The sequence below is a fragment of the Lepus europaeus genome, chromosome 14, assembly GCF_033115175.1.
Source record: "Lepus europaeus isolate LE1 chromosome 14, mLepTim1.pri, whole genome shotgun sequence".
NCBI classification, from domain to species: Eukaryota; Metazoa; Chordata; class Mammalia; order Lagomorpha; family Leporidae; genus Lepus; species Lepus europaeus.
The window spans coordinates 58,644,192-58,669,963 of record NC_084840.1 but is presented as its reverse complement, the minus strand read 5'-3'; the positions used below and the strand labels follow the sequence as shown (position 1 = coordinate 58,669,963).

The window sequence follows — 25,772 nt, the reverse complement described above, 5'->3', positions numbered from 1 at the left end:
AAATACATCAGAAAAGTGTAATATTCTACTATAAAGAAAATTATTGATAGACTATATATTTTTAAAGATGGAATTATTTGAAAGGTAGAGTGAAAGAGAGGGAGAACACAAGAAAAAGGTATCTTTTATCCACTGGTTTATTCCCAGAATACCTGCAATAGCACAAACTGGACCTGGCTGAAGCCAGGAGCCATCCAGGTCTCCCATGTGGGTGGCTAGAACCCAAGTTCTTGAGTCATCATCCGATGCCTCCCAGGCACATTGGCAGGAAACTGAATGGAAAGTGCGGAGTATCTGGGACTTGAATCAGGTACTCTGATATAGCGTACGAGTGTTCTGGGTGGCAGTTTAGTCCATTGTGCCGCAACGCCCACCACTCACACAATATTTTTTGAATTGCTTGCACACGCAGATGTGAAATGCCTTTTTATTTTGACTAGTTTTTAAAATTTATTCTTAAAAAGTTATCATTTCTAGTTGGTTCTTAATTTTCAAAAAGGGAGGATTTATTTATGCATTGTGTGTATTTACTCTAAATGCTTAATGCTTTGGTCAAGAATTCTACTCATGAACATTGGGTCAATTCAAGTCAGGCCCTTTAAGTAAACTCTATATAATAGGATGCCAAAATCATGGTTTTATGCCATACTCAAAGTTTTTTGAACATAGCTGTTTGGAATGAGACTGTTTTCTTACTTCGTAGGAAAGTGATAGATTTCCAGATACTTTAATTTTTCAAGATGATTGACAGATCTACATTTGACAAATAACAGATGTAACAACACTACTTTTAATAAATATGCTCTCATTATTGTTCACTAAAGTATGAACACATAATCTTTTTTGTGATTTACATGTGTACATATTTATATATTAACATTTAAAATACTCATATTCCTTTGATGTAGAAGAATTATGGAATGTTAATTCATTGTATTTTAATGTGTGTGTGGCAGGGTATGTGTTTACATATTATTTTAATTATTCTTTGCTTCCTCATGAATTGTTGTTATTTATCTTTTTGAAAAATAATGCCTTATGTCTATGCTTTTGTATCTTTTAGGTCATTTCCTAACAATTACTGGGACAAATTTGTTAAAAGAAAGGTAATACTTCTTAGATGGATTAGATTCTCTGTTTTTTCCGAAGATGCAATTCAAATCTGAATTTAATGTTCTTTAGATGTAGAATGAGGTATTGAGGTGCACTTTATCTGTTTGTTAACGTCACTTCAAAAGAGTAACAAAATTTAATAGAATTTCAAGACTAGCACATAAAATAATCCAGACTCAGCAGCTCCAAAATTCATAGCATTGCTACAGCTACCCCTTTCTCTAATTCAGTTTGTAATATTAAGAATCGGTAAGAATTCTCTTTGGTAGTATTTGAATAACCTTAGTTGGCTAGAGGCTGTTCTCTGATAAGACAGTTGATAAATGACTAGTTCTGGAAAGATTATATGACAAAGGCTGGGTTTTATTTACTTTATGGAACTTTAAAGTTTTTTAAGTTTTATTTTTCTGATAGTAACTGTATCAACAAATGATAGAAAGAACATAAAAAGAAATTCAGCCATCAACTATGTCACCTACTAAAGCTCTGCTTTTGAGAGCTCAGACCTGAATGTTGAAGACTATCTCTACCATACCTGCTTCATAGCATTTTAATGTGGATCCCATTTTGCCTGAATTCATGCCTGTGACAATGCTCGTATATTGTAAAATGCTGTCATCATTATTGTGTAGCCCCTTACTATTCCTTGAGCAGTTTAATTACCAAACTGATTTGATTTGCACACCATTTCACAGTGAATTTTAGAGCCAATATATTCCATCCAGAGTGAATGACCTGATGAATAAAATGTACATTTTTCCCTTTGGTTCCAAAGAGTAGTTGGCCACTGGCTGACAAAAATGCTTTGTCAGCAGTCTAGTGAGAGATACAGAGCTTACAGTAAGAGTTTAAAGCTGTGTTGTTAAGTACAATGATTTTATTTATATACACACAGAGAAGGAGTATTCAGAAATATTGAAAAATGTAATTAAAAAATAATTTGCATTTTCTATAGACATTTGAAAGCCCTGTTTGTGTATGTGTCTAACCCTTTAGAAGTAGAAGAAGTAATGTATGTGTTGGTTGTTTTGGGAAGGGTGTAAATTTTTCTATCTTCTTGTGACCTGCATTTTGAGTAGCATTGTGTTAGTGCATAGGAAAATACCAAAATTAGACAACATCTTGGAAGGAATTATTATAAGACAATTCTAAATTGATAATTTTGATATTGTATTCCTATTGATTATTTAATGGAATAAAGATATAAATGTTATATATTTATAATAAAGTAATATCAGAAGTGGAGCAGCCATTTTTTCCATTTATCTGTTTATTTTTTTATCTAATCTTTTATTCCCCCATTCTGTATCTCCCCCTCCTGCCTCTCCTGCTTGCCTCATCCCTTGCTTTTCTTTTTTTAAACAAAGATTTGTTTACTTATCTGAAAGGCAGAGTTATAGAGAGAGAGAGAGAGAGACAGAGAGAAAGATCTTCCATTTGCTGGTTCTCTCCCCAAATGGCCTCAACAGCCAAGACTGGGCCAGGATGAAGCCAGGCGCTTCTTTCAGGTTCCCCATTTGAGTTCAGGGTGAAATCACTTGAGCCATCTTCCATGCCTTTCTCGGGTGCATTAGCAAGGAGCTGGATCAGAAGTGGAGCACCCAGGACTCAAACTGCCACCCATAAGGGATACTGGCATTGCAGCTGCCACAGCGCTAGCCCCATCCCTTACTTTTAACTTTTTTTTTTCCCTTTTCTCTCCTCTTGCTTTTCTTTCATTACTTTCCTGATCCCTCCATTTTCATTGTGTGGATTCTTATGGTATGTGAACTTTAGGATAAGAGGAGCTGTCTCACAGAGATGGACGTCCTGAGCTCAAGGCTGCCCTGTGAGTCACATCTAAGCACTGATCGTACAACATGACAGATGAGTAGGCCGGGCAAATATAAGAGAGATGGGCAGTGAAGCATGAGGGGCTGTTAAGAAATGATTCTAATGATGGGCATGCCATTCATACTGGAAAAGAACTAAAATGAGGACATGAGGACAGGGATGAATGGTGACAGGGCTGCAAAACCAGGTGTTAATTGAAGAATTGCTAGACTCAGAATTAAAGCGAGCAAAGCAGAAAGATGGAGGACTGTGGTTATAGATTTGCATGACTGAAATCAATACCATGGAGCAGAGGCCAGTCCTGTGATGTCCTGTCTTGTGGCATTCAGGGGTCTAAGCAGAAGACCCTCGGATAGGGACATAGGCATTGCCAGATATCCTGACCTCATCTCTTGTTAAGTTTAGCAACCTTGAACAGCTTACCTCAGGTTTTCTAAAACAGTTTCTTTTTGTATAGAATGGGACACACACAATATGAAGCTTTCATTGTTTGTGACAGTCACATGGAATAAAGCATAATTCCTGGAGCAAAATCTGAATTTCTAAGAGGTCACTTTCTATTTCCTCCCACTTACCCCTTTATTTCAGTCCAGCATGATTCTTTGTCTACTCCCCTCTTCTGAATGAGAAGTCTTATTCATTAGTTATTATTTAAAAACCCAGTGGTGGGCATTGCACTCAGTGGTTAAGACATCACTTGGAACCCCTGTATACCTGCATCCCATATGGTAGTCAGTGGGTTTGCAATACCAGCTTTCTGTTGATGTTGCACGCTGGGAAGTAGCAGCTCAACAAATTGTGTCGCTGCCACTCATGTGGGAGACAAGGATTGAGTTCAAGGCTCCTGGCCTTGGCCTGGCCCAGGTCTAGGCTATTGCAGGCATTTGAGGAACAATCCATGATGAAAGATCTCTGCCTCTGTCTCTCTGATTTTCAAATAAAATAGATCTTACGCAGTGTGATCACAGAAGATGAGTTAGAAACTAGATTTGCGAGTGATCTTTACGCAAATACACTGTAAGTGTAAAAATAATTGCATGTTTGTTTATAATAATCAGATGTGTATCACCACATAAATGATGTGACTTTATGGTTGAAGCCAACAAAATCCTTTTCCCCTGACCCCCAGGTTATGGATAAATATGGAGAGTTCTATGGCAGAGATAGAATCAGTGAGTTACTGGGCATGGACAAAGCAGCGCTGGACTTCAGTGATGCCAGAGAAAAGAAGAAACCAAAGAAAGACAGCTCTTTATCAGCTGTGTGAGTGTTATGTCTGCTGTGTCCTACAGATTTGCCTTGAAAATAATGCATTTCTGAGCTTCCTAGTGCAGTGATTTTTTTCTTCAGCCAGGGGAGTAAGCAGTTGAGGAAAGCAGCCTGTGTACAAAAGGCCTGCTTTCACCGTCTGGGTGTTGGAGCTATGCAGTCTTCAGGTTTCTATTAATGCTTGAAAATGCCTTTTTGTTACTTACATACAGCAGAGAAAGTAAGGAATGTTCTCATTCTTGATTTTAATTTCCCTTTTCTGTCCTTAAATGCCCCTTAGGTCAAAGTAAAACATAAGCAAAAGCACAATATGAAACTCTTTGCTGACGCTTCTTATTTGAAAAAAGTTAACTTTTATGCATTGAAAAAGGAAACTAAGTAGCACTTCTATTAAAAATGTTTAAAGTTGATATCCTATGAATATAATTATTATTTTAAGTAGCAGAGACTTAGTAAGCCAAAAATATTTTTACTATTACATTATTGCTTGGAAAGTTTATTTTAAAAATAAAGCACTATTTAGAGTACTTACATAGAGTAGTATTATGACTGGAAGGAACTAAATAAGTAAATCCATTGAATTGAACTAACCTGAAATCAAATCTCTCACACTTACTTATGCATAGGACAAGTAGACATACATATTTCTGGAATAAATGTAAAGCGGACATGCTTTGAAAAATGTAATTTATTATTGTAACCACTCAGTGATTTTGGAAAAAATGAATTTATAGTTACTTTTCCATAAAAACATGTCAGCCTTTATCCGAGTATTTATGGTCTCCGTCAATTAGGGATGTGATAATTACTTCAAAAATATGCATATTTATGGTTGTGTAGCACAGTGCTCTTTTGTCTTAAGGAAATATATTAGCAACATTTAAAAGATATTTTGACTGGTGTATCTCATTGATCATAACATTTTATGTATCTGAAAACTTGTTAGAACTATTTTAGTCTTTCAAAATAATGTACATTTAGTTGGTAGGTAACTAGATAGGAAATAATGACAGTTACTTTGGAAAAACAAATGTGGCATTTAAAGACTGTGTCACTGTACAGGAGTTCCATGAACACTTTCAGATCCTTGATTAGCAATACAGAATTACATAGTTTTACTGAATTGTGCATTTTCTGTGGTCATGCTTATGACTCTAGGAAAAGTGTGAAGAAATGGAAGGAATGTTTTAGATTGTGTTTTACTTTGAACAGTTTTTAAATTGGGGAAATTTTCTAATGTTTTCCATAATAAATATTTGTAAGTTTGACCCCTACCAGACTAGCAAGAAATGAATGTGGCATTTATTAGTGTTTTTATTTTGCTTTAGGTTGCTTTCATGGAAAATAATTAGACTATCATTCATATTGCCCTGTTTATTTTTTTTCAACTCTTCCTTTTTTTTTTTTTTTTCAGAAAAAAAAATTATTCTTATATTGGAACCTATTGTTAGAATTCATGAATTTTTTTCAATAGTTTCCTGTAAGAATAAAATTAATTATACCTCAAGGCAACTTTATTTACTTAAAAAAAATCCTGGGCTGAAGTTTGAAAATTTAACCCTTAGATTAAAAATTTCCCAGGAAGTTAACTTCATTTAGCAACTGCTTATCCTAGCACTTGCAATTTAAGATTGGCCTAATTAAAAGAGCAATTAGAGAATCAATTAAATAGAAAAAAGTATTAAGTCTAGAGACCCTTTGGAATATAACACAGTGATTAGACTATACCCATATATTTCATGAATTTTAAAACTTTTCTTCACCAAAATATTTATTTTTTAAATCCATTTTCCATAGACATTTTGAAGTATACACATATTCTATTTTTTTTAGATTATTTATTTATTTGAAAGGCAGAGTTACAGAGAGGCAGAGGCAGAGGCAAAGAGAGAGAGAGAGAGAGAGAGAGAGAGAGAGAGATCTTCTATCTGCTGGTTCACTCCCTAAATGGCCCCAACACCCAGACCTGGGCTGATCTGAAGCCAGGAACTTCTTCTGGCTCTCTCACATAGGTGCAGAGACCCAAGGACTTGGGTTGTCACCTACTGGTTTCCCAGGCCATAGCAGAGAGCTGGATTGGAAGTGGAGCAGCCAGGACTTGAACCGGTACCCATATGGGATGCTGGCACTGCAGGCGACAGTTTTACCGGCTATGCCACAGTGCAGCCCCTCATATTACTAGTTATCCTATTATATCAAATTCTTGGAAATAGCATACTGGAAAGGCTGACAACATCATCACCATTTCTAACTCATAAATCAGTGGCACAGTCTGAAAAATGAGAATAAGAATTTGCATTTTAATATGAAAAGGTCATGAATATTTGTAGTAAGATTTATTCATTCAATATATATTTATTGAGATACACTTAATATTGTGAGAGATAGTATCCTTGGCACAAAGGAGTTCACAGGCTGGTGAGAGAGCTATGTGGACACATGCATTCATATCCTAACACCTCAACTATAGATCCATGTGGGAAATGATAGCGAAGGGGAGTGTCTACAAATGCTATGAAAACCAAAGGGAAGGATTAAATTCCTGCTTAAATGAAAAAATAAATAAATAAAACAGAGCAAATGAGTTTTCTGAAAATAAAAGGAAATAAAAATAAAATGAAAAAGCCCTTTCATTGATAGAATAATTATAGTTGCAGAATAAATACATATATTTATGCAAGTCTTTATTATTAGTTAAACCAGAAAATTATTCTGTTAGAATGCAATTACAAAGATATAATGAATATTAGTGAGGAAACTTATCATGTACATATGTTGGTTAATTTAGGACAGTTTCCAGGAGTAAATGTCGTTATATGGTAGTGATTTTCGCTTATACATAATGTGGGAAAGGGAAAAGTAAAAAAAAAACAAAGGACTATTCTTAAATAACAGATGACCAAAGTTACAGTGTTTTGTTACATTTTCCAAAATCCCTCTAAAAAATCATCTCAAAACTCTGGAATATGTTGTCAGAGCAAGCTCTCAGTTTCTTCCCCAGCACCAGCTGTAGAATAAATGCAGAAAAAATATTAATCCCAGGTTGCTGGAGCTGAACGGCCAATCCAGTGAAGACAAGAGTAAATGCAACAAAAAAGGTTTATTTTAAAGGCTAGTAATCTTGGGGGAAAGGGAAACTGACTCAAAATGCTTCTGCCACCATGCTAGGTAGCAAGAGCATTGCTAAAAGATGGCTGGGAGTTGGAGGGAAGTTAGAGGAGGCAATGAGTTTAGCTGATTGTGAAACAGATTTCCAATACCAGATGACTGTTTAAAGCTGATGATCATAGTTCCTGATCATAGATCATAGGTAATCATAGGATCTTGTGATTCTAGCCATTTCCCTGAAGTCAGTCCCTGGAATTCTTAAGCAAGCAATATTCATCTGTTGAGTTGAACAAAAATTCTGATTAGTCACAAGGATCAGCATTTACCTTTTGTTAATCAGAATGTGTAAAGAGAAAGCAGAACTAGTCTCCTGGGAAGGTGTCCGGTCTTACCCCATAGAAAATGAATGCCAGCAGTCTTTGATGTGTGCATGTCTACAAATTTCTCTCTCTCTTTTTTTCTTTTGTTATTCCAGACTAAACTCTATTGATGTGAAATATCAGATGTGGAAACTAGGAGTTGTTTTCACTGATAATGTAAGTCTACTTTATTACCACAAAAGAAAATACACTTGGGTTAGATGAATCTGTGGGATTTCTGTAGATAGAAGGACAGCTAACTAAAAAGTTACTCAAATATCAGTTCATTTAATATAAACTTATCTGAGAGAGACCCATAGAAGAGTAAGATTAATCGGCCCATCTCTCAACCCATTTCTTTCAAAAGCTGAAAGAGTAAAATGAAAATATGTTTATACGACAAAAAATGTCAATGCAAAATCTTGTGCATTTTTATTCATTTTTCTTGAGCAATGGCATACTTCAAAGTTTATAGATTTTTTAAAAGAAATTTGTAGCCAGTGCCGCGGCTCAGTAGGCTAATCCTCTGCCTTGTGGCGCCGGCACACCGGGTTCTAGTCCCGGTCGGGGCACTGATCCTGTCCCGGTTGCCCCTCTTCCAGCCCAGCTCTCTGCTGTGGCCAGGGAGTGCAGTGGAGGATGGCCCAAGTGCTTGGGCCCTGCACCCCATGGGAGACCAGGAGAAGCACCTGGCACAGCACGGTGCACCGGCCGCAGTGCGCCAGCCGCGGTGGCCATTGGAGGGTGAACCAACGGCAAAGGAAGACCTTTCTCTCTGTCTCTGTCTCTCTCTCACTGTCCACTCTGCCTGTCAAAAAAAAAAAAAAAAAGAAAAAAAAAGAAATTTGTAAATAATTTTTTAAAATTATATTTCACTCAGATTATGTACTTTAGATAATTTTTTTTCTTGATTGAGCCTTCTTTTTATCAAAGAGCCTCTAGAAAATAAAAACAATGTTCAAGTATGTGTGTGAAGGTACTTCAAAAAGTTCATGGAAAATAGAATTGAAAGATAAATTTTCATGCAAAATGTTTGAAATGCAAACATTTGTAATTTTTGTAATATGCATTTTTCACAAACTTTTTGAATACCTCTCATATTACTTAAAGCTAACAGCTCTCTGAAGATTTCATTCTTTAATTTTCACACTGAATTTATGGTGAACTTTAATGCCATTCTCCTATTTAAAAACCTTTGACAGTTTGCAAATTCTACTTTGTCTCCTACCTGCCTCACTCTGCCGTGATCCCAAAACACTGAGTATCTTAAAGGACCCTCCATAATGGCTCAAACTCATGTCTTGTCAGTATATTTTAGAGCCAAACACTGTTAGGACTCTATTTTGCAACTAATCTGTTGTCTAATAATGGAAACAAATCTCCTGAACAAAAAGGAACTAGTCTTAGCTGTGGCTCCAGTTGGTTGTCTCCTTTCAAAGTAACCCATCCACATGGGCTTCTTCCTGCTAAGGACCATCCTCCACACCACAATCCTTGCAGGCCCACTTTTGCCCAGCTTTAGCCTGGCCATGAAGTTCACCTTCTGTGCACTTGTCCTGTGTTGCAGAGAATTTAGACATGGAGAGATCCTGAAGAATCAACTTCAGACATCTTTCCAATAACTTACTCGGTTTTCATCCACCTGCAGTTTCATAGCTTCTGTTTGGCCTGTCATCTCTCAGCACATACTCAGTCTTCAGTAGTACAGTTTCTCTCTAAAACAGGGTGACCAGATGAAATATTCCTAGTTGAACTGAGGTTTCATATAACCACAACAAATAATTTTAGTATAAGTATGCCCATGAAGTATCTGGGACATACTAATGTTAAATGTTTGGTTTTTATGCTATACTCAAGTTTAACTAGGAAGCATTTATGTGGAATCTGTGGATGCACCCTTGGCTTAGCTTGTTGGCAGGTCTTGCTCATCTTGGGCTCACAAACATGTCTTATCTCGTCAGCCTTTGCATTTCTCAACAGCTTGCTAGATGCCATCATCTGAATGTCCCATGGCAAATTCATTGTCTTCCCTCTTCTCCTCTACACCCCACCAAATTCCATCCCATGTCCAATGGGGGAGAGAATGTTGGTTTGTTCTTTGAGTGACTATAGAACAAGGATTCTCAATCAGGCAATTCTGCTCCCACCCCCCACCACCCCACCCCCACTGCATAACCTTTGTCATTGTCCGGAGACATCTTTCGTTGTTGCAAGTAGCACATGATAATGCTGTTGGCAGCTGATGGATGCTGCTGAGCGAGCATCTTATAGTGTGCAGGCAGCACCCCCCACCCCAGCAAAGAATTATCTGGTCTAAAATATCAATAGCTATAAGGTTGAGGAACTCTACTGTCAAGTAGAAGTCAACAAATTTTATTTTTCTCTCTGGGAAGATAAATACATCTCCTTTTCTTCCCCCCAAACACATAAAATTTTTTTGGAATAGGTCAAGTATATAAGTAATGAGACACTCAATTACCAATTCCTTGAACACCTTTACTACTATTCTCTCTGTGGTATAGGAATACACAGCTGGATAGGAACACGCACCCAGATGTGGTGCTGTTTCTAATTCCATTCGCCTGGCCTATGTTTCTGACTTTCAATGCTTTGTACTAACGAGAACACATTCATGCAGAAGATTCAAACATCGTTGGTGCTTCAGTGAACTGTAACCTGATAATACACAAAAATCTACTTTTTAAAAATTTTCTTTATTATTCTGAAGTACCTTAAACACATATCTCCCTTCGTTCATCTAATACATTATTTCAGCTGTGAAGTCACTCTGCTTTAAAGGAGGAAGTAGTATCAAACCTTTTAGAGCAAACTAAATAAAAATATACTCAAAGAACAGACAGATGCACATCCTAATTAGATTTCTAAGTTTATGGAGTGGTTATAATAGAGTGAAATCAGAGAAGTTTTTGATGGTAGGCATGTGTTCTGTGATCTGATGTGCTGTCCCCCTGTTTTGTCTCCATAGTCCTTCCTCTACCTGGCCTGGTATATGACCATGTCCATTCTTGGACACTATAACAACTTTTTTTTTGCTGCACATCTTCTTGACATCGCTATGGGATTCAAAACGTTAAGAACCATCTTGTCATCAGTAACTCATAATGGCAAACAGGTAAACATTTGTCTTTTTCCCCCATTACAGAAGCTAAAAAAGAACAAATACAGCCAACCCAAGTAAAACCAACCCTCAAATATCAATGTACAGTTTTAAAGATTGCATTTGAAAGGGAGGTCTGTACCTTTTTTCTTCTAAACCACAGGAATCAGTGGTTTTAGATTCTCCTGGAGTTTCTTGGCTTGACCAAGAAGCTGTGTGACCTTGGATAAATTAATTAAACTTTCTAAATCTTGATGTCAGTGTTTTTTGAAATGAAAATAGTAAAAATGTTTACCTTATCATATTTTTATGAAAAGTAATAGCCTCTGGCAAAAATTAGACACTCAGAAAATTAGTTATTATATTGTTCCCAGTACAGTGTTGGCCCCATTTGACACAATGGGAAGCCAAAATAAGTTGTGTCACCTTGAAGTAGTATTACACAGGTATTAGCAGTAAAATGTAAGATACTACAATTCAACTTGTGATATTTTTAATACTGGATATTAACGTACTTTTTTCTCTACTTTTAAATAAGTGACAAAAAGTAAGAATTTTCATATTTGGCCAGGTCATACTGATTGAAGGAAACGGTCTAGATCCAGATAATCAACTTAAATTCTGACAGAACCCCATTATAATGTTAAAACTTGTCATACCTAGGAAGCCTACATTTATTAGTTCATTTACAATTTTTGTGTCTACTGGGTGGTAACACCATCTGTTAGTTATTTGGATACACAAAGACCTTCTTTGTCAGAGTCTTTCAGCCCAACTCGGTTTAAATAACACCACTCCAGAAAACTTGAATTGTGGTCAAAGTAAAATTCACTTTATGACAATTAGTAGTTTCTAAATTCTGGCACATGGGTCCTACTTATGACTCTTTTGGTTCTTAATATGACTATGAAAAGCATGACGAAAGTCTTCTGTGCTCATCCGTCAGTCCTTTGGTAGATTGTGTGTGAGCTCCTGGTATATGGAAAGGACTGGAGAGGCTGAGTCTATTGGGTGATTCTACATACCAAGTCTGGCACTACTTTTAATCAATTTCTGAGCTTTTCTTTTTGAAGCATAAAATTATCATTTACAGAAATAGAGAGAGCTTTCTAGTCCTCAAACATGCAGAAATTTAGTGGCACTATACTTAATTTATAGAAATTGATTGATCCCTCTATTATGATAAGATGTTTCTCCAGAGAATTGTAAAGTGTTTTATAAAGACAATAGGTATACACAGTTGCTGTCAAGGACATAGGCATATGTGGTTTGGAAAAAACTCATGTAAAAATAATGCATTTTAATATGCTTAAAATTTCTGTGATATAACCAGAAATATACTTCAGCAACTTGGTAAAGGTTGCATTTTTAACATATTATATACATAGTCTATCAAATATGGTCTTGTAAAAGTTCATGGGAGCTGGCGCCGCAGCTCAATAGGTTAATCCTCCGCCTGTGGCACCGGCACACCGGGTTCTAGTCCCAGTCAGGGTGCCGGATTCTGTCCCAGTTGCCCCTCTTCCAGGCCAGCTCTCTGCTGTGGCCTGGGAGTGCAGTGGAGGATGGCCCAAGTGCTTGGGCCCTGCACCCGCATGGGAGACCAGGAGAAGCACCTGGCTCCTGGCTTCAGATCAGCGTGATGCGCCGGCCGCAGCAGCCATTGGAGGGTGAACCAACGGCAAAAAGGAAGACCTTTCTCTCTGTCTCTCTCTCTCTCTCACTGTCCACTCTGCCTGTCAAAAAATAAATAAATAAATAAAAAAGTTCATGGGAAATATAATATAAATATAAATTTATTTTGGTGCCAAAAATTTTGAAATCCATGTGTATGAGGAGTCTTCAAAAAGTTCATGGAAATGCATATTACAAAAAAACTATGTATGGATTTCAAAAAAATTTTTGCACCAAAAATGTACCTTTTAATTTCATTATCCATGACAATTTTGAATTACCACATATGTCTGTATATAAAAATAATTAGAGCTTGAAATTAAAATTTAATATATAAAACTAAAAGAAGACCTTTCAAATTGTCACATTCAATTATACATTGAGAAAACTAGTCTTCAGAAATATTGTTGGTATTATCTTGATTTTTTTCACTCTAATCATTGATTTATGTATACAAAGCAAGTCTTCTCAGTTTTATGTTTGCAAATATTTAGATTACATGTCTGACAAGTTGTGTGTTCCCAGGTTTCAAAAGTAATACAAACTTCTATCTAGTTCTAGGATGTGATTGAAAAGAAAAAATGATTTATGAACCTACTTACTATCATAAAAAATTGATATGAGTTATGTGATGAACGTAAATTATTTACAGAAAATAGACCTCATAGGGTGGGCATTTGGCCTAACACTTAAGGCACTGCTTGGGATGCCTGCAAATCATTCTCATATCAGAGTGTGTGGCTTCTAGTTCTTGTACACTTGAGGTTCCAGCTGCCTGATGGTAAGCATATTGTACGTGGCAGCAGTTGATGTCTCAAGTAGCTGAGTCCCTGCAACCCTCATGGAAGACCCAGATTGAGTTCTGGCTCCCAGCTTCTGCCTGGCCCAGACCAAGCTATTGCAGGAATTTGTGGATTAAACCAGAAGATGGGAGATCTTTCTCTGCTCCCCTGTCTGTCTCCCTCACTCTATTCCTCTAAAATAAATAAATAATTTTAAGGAAAGTGCTTCATTGCAGTATCTACCACCAAGTATTTAGATAATATAAAAATGAATATTTTGAGTGGTTTGTTAATATTGTTAATTCAGTTTAGAGATGAGTCTTCATAACAATTCATTTATATTCTACTACATTATGCATTTATCAGTTTATTGAGTAGTCGTTTTGCAAGAAATAGTCTGACAACTTGATAAAATGAATAGAATATTAAATTTACCCCTGGGCAGGTTAAGAACAGTGGGAAATAATGAGGTTATATAATCCATTAGCTTCTAGTCAGTAGATGCAGCCTTGTTCTCACTAGCACACACTCTCCCATACTAATGTCAAATATCTCAATCATATGTCCTTTATTTCTAATTATGTGTTCAATGTCACATTGCTTTCCAGCTTGTATTAACTGTTGGCTTATTAGCTGTTGTCGTTTACCTATATACGGTGGTGGCATTCAATTTTTTCCGAAAATTCTACAATAAAAGTGAAGATGGTGATACCCCAGATATGAAATGTGATGATATGCTGACGGTAAGTTCATAAACTTTGGTCCCATATGAATGCAAAAAATTTGACCTATTCCTTCAGTCTAAGTATTTGTGTATTCTTAACTGTAGAATGAAAAAAATGGAATATATAATAAAAACTTGAATGACTCTTTTAAAATCAGTAATTTCCATTTTAAAAGCAAACATAAAGATCATTTTTGTTGATATTCTACATCTGCTGTACAGTCTGAAAAATGAGAATTATTGAGTAACAGCTAGGAGAAGTAAGGTCATCACTTTAGCCTGTCATTTATATGTTCCAGGGCAGAAGATAAAATTATTTACTGGAGAACATTTTGAAGCCTTAATGATTTGTTTGTCTTAATGACTTTAAATTGCTGAAGTCCAGAAATATTTCTCTTAATAGGATTTCGAGTTTTTGGTTTTATACTGAGTATCTTGGCTTAAATTTCCCTTTTGGTCTTGTTTTTAAAATCAACCGATAATATAGTTTTCATATTTCTTTTCTTAAAAAGGTTTGTTTGTTTATTTATTTATTTGAAAGTCTCAGTTACAAAGAGGGAGGGACAGAGAGACCTTCCATCTGCTTGTTTACTCGCCAGATGGCCACAACAGCCAGAGCTGAGCCAGGCCCAAGGCAGGAGCCAGGAACTTCTTCAGGGTCTCCCATGTGTCTCCAGGGACCCAAGTACTTTTTCCACTGCTTTTCCCAGGCAGTTAGCAGGGAGCTGGATAAAAAATGCAGCAACCAGACCATGAACCTGTACGCATGTGGGATGCTGGCATCCTAGGCAGTGGCTTAACCCATGTCAGCCCCAGTTTTCAAATTTCATTATATGATTGTTCTACTACCTGCAGTCCTGATATCAGCAAATCAGAAGTTACCATACATGAGATCTTACATTGAGAATGGGAAAATAAGATAAAATATGATTGCTCTGGCTTGAAAGAGGTGTATCCTTCCATGAGTTCCTCATCAAAATACCTGCACAGTTGAGGTTGAGAGTGGAAGAGAGAGACATAATGACAGTAAAATTACTCACAAATAAAAATAAATACCTCAGTGAATGTTGAGAGAAAGCAACTGATTTCACAAAGACTAATTATTAAGACCATTTGCTACTGGAGGATGACAAACCAAAGGGACAGAGTATAGTCTAGAAAAAGATTCAAACACTCTGGGAGATTAAAATATGATAGAGGAAATTTTTGAACTCATAGGATGAAACATAATTCAATAAAGGTATTGCCCCTATAGACAAGCTGTTTGGGAAAAATGATACAAGCGTATATCAACCTTGCTCTTTAAATCAACATGAATTCTGAATGCAACATATTTCAATGCAAAAAGGAAAAAATAGAAGGAACAATTTCATTAGAACAAAATTGAACTCATTAAAATAATTAAATTATATTTAAATGGGGGAAGGTCTTTCTGAGTGTGACATAAAATTTGCAATCCATAAAAGTCACAAAAATTGGGCCGGCGCCGCAGCTCACTTGCGGCGCCGGCACACCGGGTTCTAGTCCCAGTCAGGGCAACGGATTCTGTCCCGGTTGCCCACCTTCCAGGCCAGCTCTCTGCTGTGGCCAGGGAGTGCAGTGGAGGATGGCTCAAGTGCTTGGGCCCTGCACCCCATGGGAGACCAGGAGAAGCACCTGGCTCCTGCCTTCAGATCAGCGCAGTGCGCCGGCTGCAGCACGCCAACCGCGGCAGCCATTGGAGGGTGAACCAATGGCAAAGGAAGACCTTTCTCTCTCTCTCTCTCTCTCTCTCTCACTGTCCACTCTGCCTGTCAAAAAAAAAAAGTCACAAAAATTATTTTAAGAAAGGACTACTATACTATCATCAAATGCTTAAATCTAAATGGTAGAGTAACAAAGGACCAGTTTTCTTATTTTATAAAGTGCTTATTGTATCAATAACAAAAATAAAGAAGACAATGGAGAAATGGGCAAACTATATAACCAGATAATTCAGTGGGCTTATAAATATGAAAAGATGTTCAGTCTCTATTATAGTGAAAGAAATGCACATAAAAACAATAGAAATGTACTTTTTGCCTATCATGTTTGCAAAGTATTAAATTTTAATACATAAGGGGCTGGCACTATGGTATTGTAGGTTAAGTACCTGCCTGCAGCCTCAGGATCCCATGTGGGATCCAGTCCCTACTGCTCCACTTCTGATCCAGCTCCCTGCTGGCCTGGGAAAGCAGTAGAGGATGGTCCAAGTGCTTGGGCTCCTGCACCTACTTTGGAGACCTGGAGGAAGCTTCTGGTTCCTAGCTATGGACCAGCCCAGTTCTGGCCATTCTGGCTGTTTGGGGGAGTGAACCAGCACATGGAAGACCTCTCTGTCTCTCCCTCTCTCTGTAACTCTGCCTCTCAAGTAAATAAATAAATCTTAAAAAGAAAATTTTAATACCTAGACTTGGTAGGTTGCTAAGAAAATCAGCCCTTTCATGACTCATATGGGGTATTTGAATTGACTAACAACTTTAGAGAGATTTTGCAATACTTATCAAATTTTTAAGTACTAGGTTACTTCAAAAATGTAAATCATACCTTCAAGTGCAAAAATTTTGACATCCATACAGTTTTTTCATAATATGCATTTTCTATGAACATTTTGTAGATAGTTCATGTATATATGCTTTGAGCTGATAATTCTGCTAGTAATTTACCTGGAAGTTTGCTCACAAATATGCCTCCATGTATTCAGGGACATTAGCAATGTACACAATTGGAAATCATCTAAATGATCATAAACAGAGGCCTAATTAAGTTAACTATGATAAATCCATAAAACCTCTGCAACTACTGACAAATGGGGGGGCATCTATATTTGCTAATGAGGATAGAGGCATACATTTTAAATTTAAGTGAGGAAGAAAAGTAATATCCTGAATAGTGTTATGACAGGATTCTAATTGTCTAAGATTATACTAATATAAGTATTAGGATGCATATTTTAGATATACTGGAATGTGGATAAAATTTTTCTGGAGGGATTCATAAACAGGAAACTGGTAACAAAGATTCCTATAGGGAATCAGCACAGATTAAGGTGAAGAGAAAGATACTTCCAATACTTTTCTCCAGTCTGCATCATTATTACTACTTTTTACCATACATATATACATATATGTGTTATATCTTTTTGTTTGAAAAGTCTAAAACTGCTCCCTTCCACCAAATTAGAAAGCTTAATTCAGTTCTTCTAAAAATTAACATGACCACATGGAAGGACTATTTTATGGCAGAGTGGGGTGGCGGTAAGGTACAGAATTTACTCCTACAAGTATCTGACCCTGAGCAATGAACAAGACAGCGGCTGAAGTCATCTGTGCACCAGCGTGATGTTACGTTCTTAACTCACTGCTTAACTATGCTTCAACCATTCCCAGCTTCCTTATGTATATAAAAATGCTTTGCTAGTAATGAAAAATAAGTTCTTGGGGCAGGTGTTAATATGCTATGCCCCATATCAGATTATCTGATTTGAAACCAAGCTCTGGCATCTGACTCCAACTTCTTGCTAATGCAGACCCTGGGCTACAGCAATGATGACTCAAGTAATTGGATTCCTGCCACTCATGTGGGAAACCAGAATTGAGTCCCTGGCTCTTGGCTTTGGCCCAGCCTAGCCTTGGCTATTGTAGGCATTTGGAGAGTAAATCAGCAGATGGATGCGCCGTGTGCATGTGCGTGTGTGTGTGTGTGTGTGTCTGTCTGTCTGTCTCTGCCTTTCTTTCTTTCTTCCTTTTTTTAATTTATTAAACTTTTATTTAATGAATATAAATTTCCAAAGTACAGCTTATGGGTTACAATGGCTTCCCCCCTCCCATAACTTCCCTCCCACCCGCAACCCTCCCCTTTCCTGCTCCCTCTCCCCTTCCATTCACATCAAGATTCATTGTCAATTCTCTTTATATACAGAAGATCAGTTTAGTATATATTAGGTAAAGATTTCAACAGTTTGCCCCATATAGCAACACAAAGTGAAAAAACTACCGTTGGAGTATTAGTTATAGCATTAAATAACAGTGTACAGTACATTAAAGACAGAGATCCTACATAATATTGCCTTTCTAATAATAACATTTTAATGTACATATTTTAAAAATAAAAATGTGTTTTTATCATAAATACTATTAACAAAGTTGTCATTCATCAAATATCCTACTTCTAATCACCAATTTAAAAATCTTCCAACTAGATTATAATTTTCTAGGTTTTCATGATTCAGCATTCTTGTTGTCTTCTATACATTTTTGTTAATTAATTTTAAGGAATATTAATTTCATAAGTACATTTTAGGAATATAGTTATTCTTCCTACCATACCTGATCTCCCATGCACATTCCCACTTTCCCTCCTCCTCCTTCTCCCCTTCCCAGTCCCATTCTCCATTAAGATTGATTTTCAATTAACTTTGCACACAGAAGACCAACTCTGTACTAAGTAAAGATTTCAACAATTTGCACAACACACACCCCCCCAAAAAAAAACCTGTGTGAGAACGAGTTTTACAGTTAATTCTCATAATGCAACTCATTAAGGACAGAGGTTCTGCATGGAGAGTTCGTGCAGAACATGTTGTTATTTTAACAATTAACACTCAAATGTATTATGTCAGTGACCACCCAAGGCTCTTGACATGAGATGCCAAGACTATGGAAGGCTTTTGAAGCCACAAACTCCGTCAGTATTTAGACAAGGCCATAAGCAAAGTGGAAGTTCTCTCCTCCCTCTAGAGAAAAGTACATCCTTCTTTGCTGGCCATTTCTTTCTGCTGGGGTCTCAGTCATAGAGATCCTTGATGGGGAACATTTTTTGCCACAGTGTATCGGCCTTCCATGCCTTAAATGCTCTCACAGGCTTTACAGCCAGACCAGGAAGGCTTAAGGGCTGATTCTGAGGTTAGAGTGTTACTTATGCTGAATGGACTGTTTCCCAGGTTGGAACATTCTCTCCTTTTTAATTTTATGTATCATTATTACAAGACACATGATCCTATTTATATGATCACTTTAACACTTAATCCTATCTATATTTTCACTTTAACACTTAATATGATCACTTTAACACTTAAGATAGCATTTTTACCACCTAGCTTAATGGGATTTGGAGTCCCATGACAAGTTTTTAAACTGTACCCTTAGAAATAAGTCCATAGGAATGTATGCAAAACTATACAGCTTTACAGCTACAAACATCTTCCTTCCTCTCTTATTCCCATTCTTAGTTTTTGCTGAGATCCATCTTCAACTGACTTTATACACATGATGTTAGGTAAAAGTGTAACAAATAGAATGGAGAAAAACAAATAACAAACACACAAAAAAAAGCAAAACTATTCCTCAACATTCAAGACAAGGGCAGCTCAAGTCATCCCTTCTTGAAGTGTCAATTTCATTTATACAGATTTCATTTTAGGTACTCTATTAGTTCTCACATATCAGGGAGAACATATGGTATTTGTCCCTATGGGACTGGCTTATTTCACTAAGTATGATGCTTTCCAGATTCATCCATTTTATTGCAAATGACCAGGTTTCATATTTTTTTACTGTGTGGTATTCCAACGTGTACATACCCAATAATTTCTTTATCTAGTCTTTGACGGGCATTTAAGTTGATTCCATGTCTTAGCTATGATTCATGAATTGAGCTGCAACAAACATGGGGGTAATAAACACTTGTATTTGCTAATTTCATTTCCCTTGGATAAATTCCTAGGAGTGGGATGGCTGGGTCATACAGTAGGTCTATATTCAGATTTCTGAGGTATCTCCATACTGTCTTCCATAGCGGCTTTAATAGTTAGCATTCCCACCAACAGTGGGTTAGGGTACCTTTTTCGCCACATCCTCACCAGCATCTGTTGTTTTCTGCATGAAAGCCATTCTAACTGGAGTGAGGTGAAACCTCATTGTGGTTTTGATTTGCATTTCCCTGATGGTTAGTGATCCTGAACATTTTTTCATGTGTCTTTTGTCCATTTGGATTTCCTCTTTTGAAAAATGCCTGTTTAAGTCCTTTGCCCACCTTTTAACTGGGTTGTTTGTTTTGTTGTTGTGGAGTTTCTTGATCTCTTTGTAGATTCTGGTTATTAATCCTTTATCAGTTGCATAGTTTGCAAATAATTTCTCCCATTCTGTTAGTTGCCTCTTCACTTTCCTGTTTCTTTTGCGTATGGAAGCTTCTCAATTTGATCTAATCCCATTTGTTAATTTTGGCATTGACTGCCTGTGCCTCTGGGGTCTTTTCTAAGAACTCTTTGCCTGTGCCAGTGCCTGTTTCCCCAATGTTCTCTGGTAGTCTGATGGTGTTAGATTACAGATTTAGATCTTTAATCCATGTTGAGTGGATTTTTGTGCAGGGTGTAAGGTAGGAATCCTGTTTCATGCTTCTGCACGTGGAAATCCAGTTTTCCCTGCACCATTTGTTTAAGAGACTGTCCTTGCTCCAGGGATTGATTGTAACTCCTTGGTCAAATACAAGTTGGTTGTATATGCTTGCATTCATTTCTGGGTTTCTAAAATAAGAAAACAAAAAAAACCTCAAAAACAATAATGAGTAACTATCAAATGAACTGCAGGTTATTTAAAATTTGGAGATATATAATTCTTTAACAACATGACAATGAATATACACCATTCTCTTGGGTGAAAGTCACATTTTTGAAGGCCTGGGATACAAGGGGTGCTTAGAAGGAGAGTGGGGAGCAAAAACCTTCTAATCCCTAGGTCATACCTTGATGAGAGCAGTGCAAATCATGTTATTTGTGTGGAAAGCACTCATAACTTTCAAATATTTCATATCATTAAAAATCATTCTGAAGATACTTTGTGATTTCTATGTGCTAATCACCTGCTTGGAGAACATGGTGTTAGAGCTGACAGGGGAATATGATGATTATGATCAATCATATATGAACTTCAATCCTCAAAAGGCAGAAAACACTGTCCCAGTTACAAGTTCCTAGGTTTATTACCAAGTGCTTATACAGCAGTTATTATAAGTGATACTGGCCCAGGTATTATCCCAGTGCTTTACAAAGATTAGCTCATTTCATCTAATAACAATTTCATGTTGTATTAAGTACTCTCATCCTTATTTTACGACAGAGAAAACTAAGCTACTAAGTGTTTAAGCAGCTTGTCACAGGTCACACTGTTAGGAAGAAGTCATTACTCTCTGCTGTGCTACCTTATGGGTATTAATTCCATTAATTCTTGTGCTATTCACTTAGTGATATTTTTGTGCCAGGCATTTGTTGAGGATAAGGTTTGAGTAAGTATAGTTCCTGAATTTAAGGAACTTGCATGGATACCTCTTTAGAAAGTCTGCTAATCTTGGTTTCATCAAAAGATTTATGTGTTTAGTTTATTTTAAAGGCAGTGTTACAGAGAGAGAGGGAGAGACAGAGAGATCTTCTATCTGCAAGTTCACTCCTCAAATGGCTGCAATGGCCTAACCCAGGAGCCAGGAGCTTCTTGCAGGTCTACCATGTTCCAAGGACTTGGGCCATCTTCCACTGCTTTCCCAGGCCATAGCAGAGAGCTGGATCAGAAGTGGAACAGCCAGGAATCAAAGTGGCACCCTATGGGATGCTGGCATTTCAGGAGGCTACTTAATGTGCTACACCACAATGCTAGCCCCAACTCATTCTTTTTTGAAGGAGTTGTTCCAGGGGGAAAAATGCTCCAGAAAGTCCTACAATTTTGGGAGAGCTTCAGGGTTATTGTCTCATCAGTATTCCCACTGCCTACAGGATGGTTAATGACCACTATTTCACCTTTTGACTGTAATATCTAGTGTAGGATGCTTAATGATAAAAAACTTTTAAAAAGTAATAGACTAAAAGTTATTCTCCAAATCCTAGAATTGAAAAGTTACTTTTAAAGGCTAGTGGTCACTGAAATAAAAATGACTTCCTTAATGAAACATCATCTGAGTACCAGAGTGGAAGATATCAAGGTGGACAATAGACCCAGGCATTTTAAATAATACCACAGTCTCCTTTAGTGGCATTGTAAGTTGGCATGACTGAAGCACAAGGTTTATTCTTTGATCCTCTTCTTCTCTGCTTCATTGCTTGGCAAATAATACCTGTGCCCTTCCTGGAACCCCTCCGTCAGCCTGCCTTTCCATAGCACCCTGGACCCGGCTCTTCTCCTTCTGCCCCCTTCTTCTAATTGTGTCTCATCCTTTCCTTCCATACTTTTCTCATATAGCAGAAAAAATTTATAAGGATGTTTTGTTGTTGTCTTTCTAGCAACTTCCACGCACTCAGGGACTGACTGGTCCCTATTAATAACCCTCCATCAGAATCACTGACATGTGACAGGTTAGCATCCTTCCCCATGTTGCCTCCTCCCTCGACTACCACTCCAGGACGAGCTTGGACACTTCAGTGATTCTTCATCCCCTGTGCTGTGTGCTGTCCTTGATATGCCCTTTGCTCAGAGCCTGTCTACTCTGTGACCCTGAGAATGGGGAGGGGGAGGTCATCAAGGCACAAGGGAGGTATGATAGGGACTAACAGCAGGCACAGGTGCCTACTGTGACTCCTGAGAGGTTAATTTATATTCCAGGAGAAACAGTATTTCTAAATCTCAAAATCCACCAGCCTCCAGGCAGAAGGTTGACTTGGATTTTTCATTTGCAGAGGATATGATGCTTGGGGAATTGCTCGCAATTGGCTGGAAATAGGGATAATTTGGATAGTGGCATTTGGTGACCTGTGCTTGGCAGTGGAGTCAGTATGCAGTATTAGGTCTCTCTCCCATACCACTGTAAGACCTTTGCAACAACCTGGTCTCTCCTGGCACCGTGTAGTTATATTTAACACTATCAAAGTTGTAATCATTGCATCCTTAGATGACTATATCTTAAATGTCACTCACAGTATGCATTTCCATTGATTTTCTTAATTTTGCTTAGAATGACAACTCCTCTCATGTGGTTAATTTTGCCCAATTACGTGTGGCATGATCCAGAAGACAGAGAAATTTAACCTATGTTAGGATGAAGAGATGCAATTTTTGACATTTTTAGCTATAAACTTAGTTGGAGCCTAGAATTTCTTCAGCTTGAGAGATTTCTGTCCTTCAGGCTGAGACTGGGAGCTACCAGCAAAGTTGTAGGTTTTTATTTTCCTTTTGTGTTGCTACAACGGAATACTTGATGCTTGGTAATATAAAAAGAAAAGAGGTCTGTTGTGTGGTCATGTGGGAGACCTGAATGTATTTCCAGGCTCCTGGCTTCTGCTTAGCCCAGGCTTGGTTGATGTGGCCATTTAGGGAGTAAACCAGCAAATGGATCATGCTGGCATCCTGGTGAAGGTTGGCAGATATGTGCAGATGAGGGCCAAGGGTGGCATCAGCCTGCTCTCTGGAGAATGGACCTGGTACCATGAGAACTACTTTAATCCCTTTTCTAACCCCATCTCTTAAAATTGTCTACCACTTCAACATTGCCACACTAGGGACCAAGCTTCCAGCCCATGAACCTTTAGGGGGAAAACTTAATCCCAACCATAGCATCATACATAGTAGTAAACTTCTTATCTTGCCTTTGATAGGGATGAGGTCTGGGCATTGTGAGTATATATCTTAGAAGCCTCCTTCCTGCAAGAGAACTGTCAGTTCCAACACACAAGCTGCATTGCAACTCCTAACTCATCACAGGGAAGTCTGACTGCCGATTGGTTGAACCAGACAGCAGTCTGTTGCTTTGCCCAAGCTCATATCCAGCTGATTGTCCTTAAGACTCTCACATTGCAGATGCATTACCCAGATTAACCTTACAGTCTCAGCGTCCAAATACTCCATTTTAATTTGTTTCTTACTAATGCTTGTGGAGTAGCTTCTTTCAATGGCAAAATAATAATAATAATAATAATAATAGCAATAATAATAAGTAATGTAACTGATCTGTTACACCAATGATCTTTCAAAGTGGAGGTTTATTAAAACCAGCCAGAAAGCAAAAAATATATATATATATATGAAATAAAAGCTGGCTAGATTTCATTTAATTAACTTAGTTCTCAAAAGATAATCTCTTATTTATAACAGTCTTTTTAGCCTTTCCTTTTCAGGGAGTGCTGTCTGTATTTCTACTAAAATAAGTTCTCTCACTCATGTCATGTTTTCCATCAATTTCATCCCAAGTTTCTGCCACTACTTTACCATTCTAGGCTGTTTTCCCAGGGCTGAGAGAACCCTTTAGTTTTCACGTAAAGGTAATTTGCATCTTCCATAGTCTACAGCAGGTGGCACTGTAGCTGCAGTTTTGCAGACTCCACAATGATTCACCAGGGATTTTTTTTTTTTTTTCCAGGTTATAGTGTTTTGAGCCTGAGAATCTAATTAGACTAGCAGTATTCTCATAGAATTTTAACCTCTTCTCCAAGAACATAGAAAGGGAAAGTTAAAATGATGACGTTTAGGGTAAAAAAGATGTTTGTAGCCAAAGAGCCAAGGAGACTCACTTGACATAGGTAAGGACACTTCTCTCCAAAGGAAAGGAATCATTGTGGAAGCTTTTACAAATTCACAGGTCTGCATAGACCGCCCACTGCCTTTGCATTGAGGGGATTCAGGGAAGGCATCAGGACCTGGTTTTCTGGGAAAAAAGTGTTCCAAGTGATTGAGGAGAAAGAATACACTCCTAGGGAAACAGGTGGCGTGGGTCATTGTTATTGGTGTTACACTCTTTCCCCAACAGTCTCTTTCCTTCTGGTTTGTTCTGTGTCTTATATTCTGGTTCCATCAATAACTGGTAAAGAAATGATACTTAAAGCCATGAAATTGAGAAAATTCCCCAAGGGAATATTTTAGAAGTTAAAAAATCAAAGAACCAGTCTTGAGACATTTTCATGAAGAGATGGGGAGTGAAGAACTGGCAGAGGAGGAGGAGAAAGTAGGTCAGAAACAGAGAAAAGAACCAGGGGAGTGTGGTGTCACAAAGTGAAGAAACTGTGTCAAGGCCTTGGCTTCCTTCAGTGTGGCAGGCAGCAAGCTAATAGCTTTGAACAGGGCCTGGTGTTATTATAACATAGCAGGTTAAGCCACCCCTGCAATCCAGCATCTCATATGGCTGCTAATATGAGTCCTGGCTATTCCACTTCTGATCCAGAGCCGTGCTAATACACCTGGGAAATCAGCACAAGAGAGCATAAGTGCTTGGGCCCCTGCACCCATGTAGGAGACCTCGATAAAGTTCCTGGTTCCTGGTCTCAGCGTGGCTCAGCCCTGGCAGTTGTGGCCATTTGGGAAGTGAATAAGCAGATGGAAGATTCATACTCTCTCTCTCTCTCCCTTACCCTCCCCCCCGCCGCCTTTTTTCTCCCTGTAACTCTGACTTTCAAATAAATAAATTTTAAAAAGAATAGGTTTTAAACTTGTGGGTGACACATCAGTAGAGTAAATAAGTTTATCTAGAACATTGTAAGAAGGCCTCATGGAGGAAGGGTTTTTAATTAAGGCCCAAAGGATGAGTATGAATGGGATAAGACTGGAGGAGGATATGGCAAAATAAGGAGAATATGCAAACAAAGATCGAGAATCAGGAGTAGTTTATTTGGAGGAGGCAAGGATAGAATGGAAGGCAGTGCTTGGAGTGATGAAAGAACAAATTAGAGAGGTTACATGTGGCTCAATTTGTGGGCCCGAAATGCAGAGTTTGAACTTATCTTGAATGAAATAAAGCACTAGGTGCTCTGAGCTGGTGACTCTTAACCTGACTTTCCCCTCCAAGGGACATTTGGTATCTGGTGA

At 37.7% G+C, this 25,772-nt stretch overlaps 1 protein-coding gene across 1 annotated transcript in view; it reads left to right on the top strand.

The window, feature by feature from the left end:
• The window catches only part of RYR2 (ryanodine receptor 2), a 776,922-nt gene that overhangs the window by 741,460 nt on the left and 9,690 nt on the right, over nt 1-25,772 (top strand). The window contains exons 96-100 of the mRNA XM_062210679.1: nt 1,064-1,106; nt 4,076-4,209; nt 7,799-7,859; nt 10,669-10,815; nt 13,865-13,999. Of these exons, the coding sequence (XP_062066663.1) occupies nt 1,064-1,106; nt 4,076-4,209; nt 7,799-7,859; nt 10,669-10,815; nt 13,865-13,999 (520 nt within the window). The remainder of the gene's footprint in view (nt 1-1,063; nt 1,107-4,075; nt 4,210-7,798; nt 7,860-10,668; nt 10,816-13,864; nt 14,000-25,772) is intronic.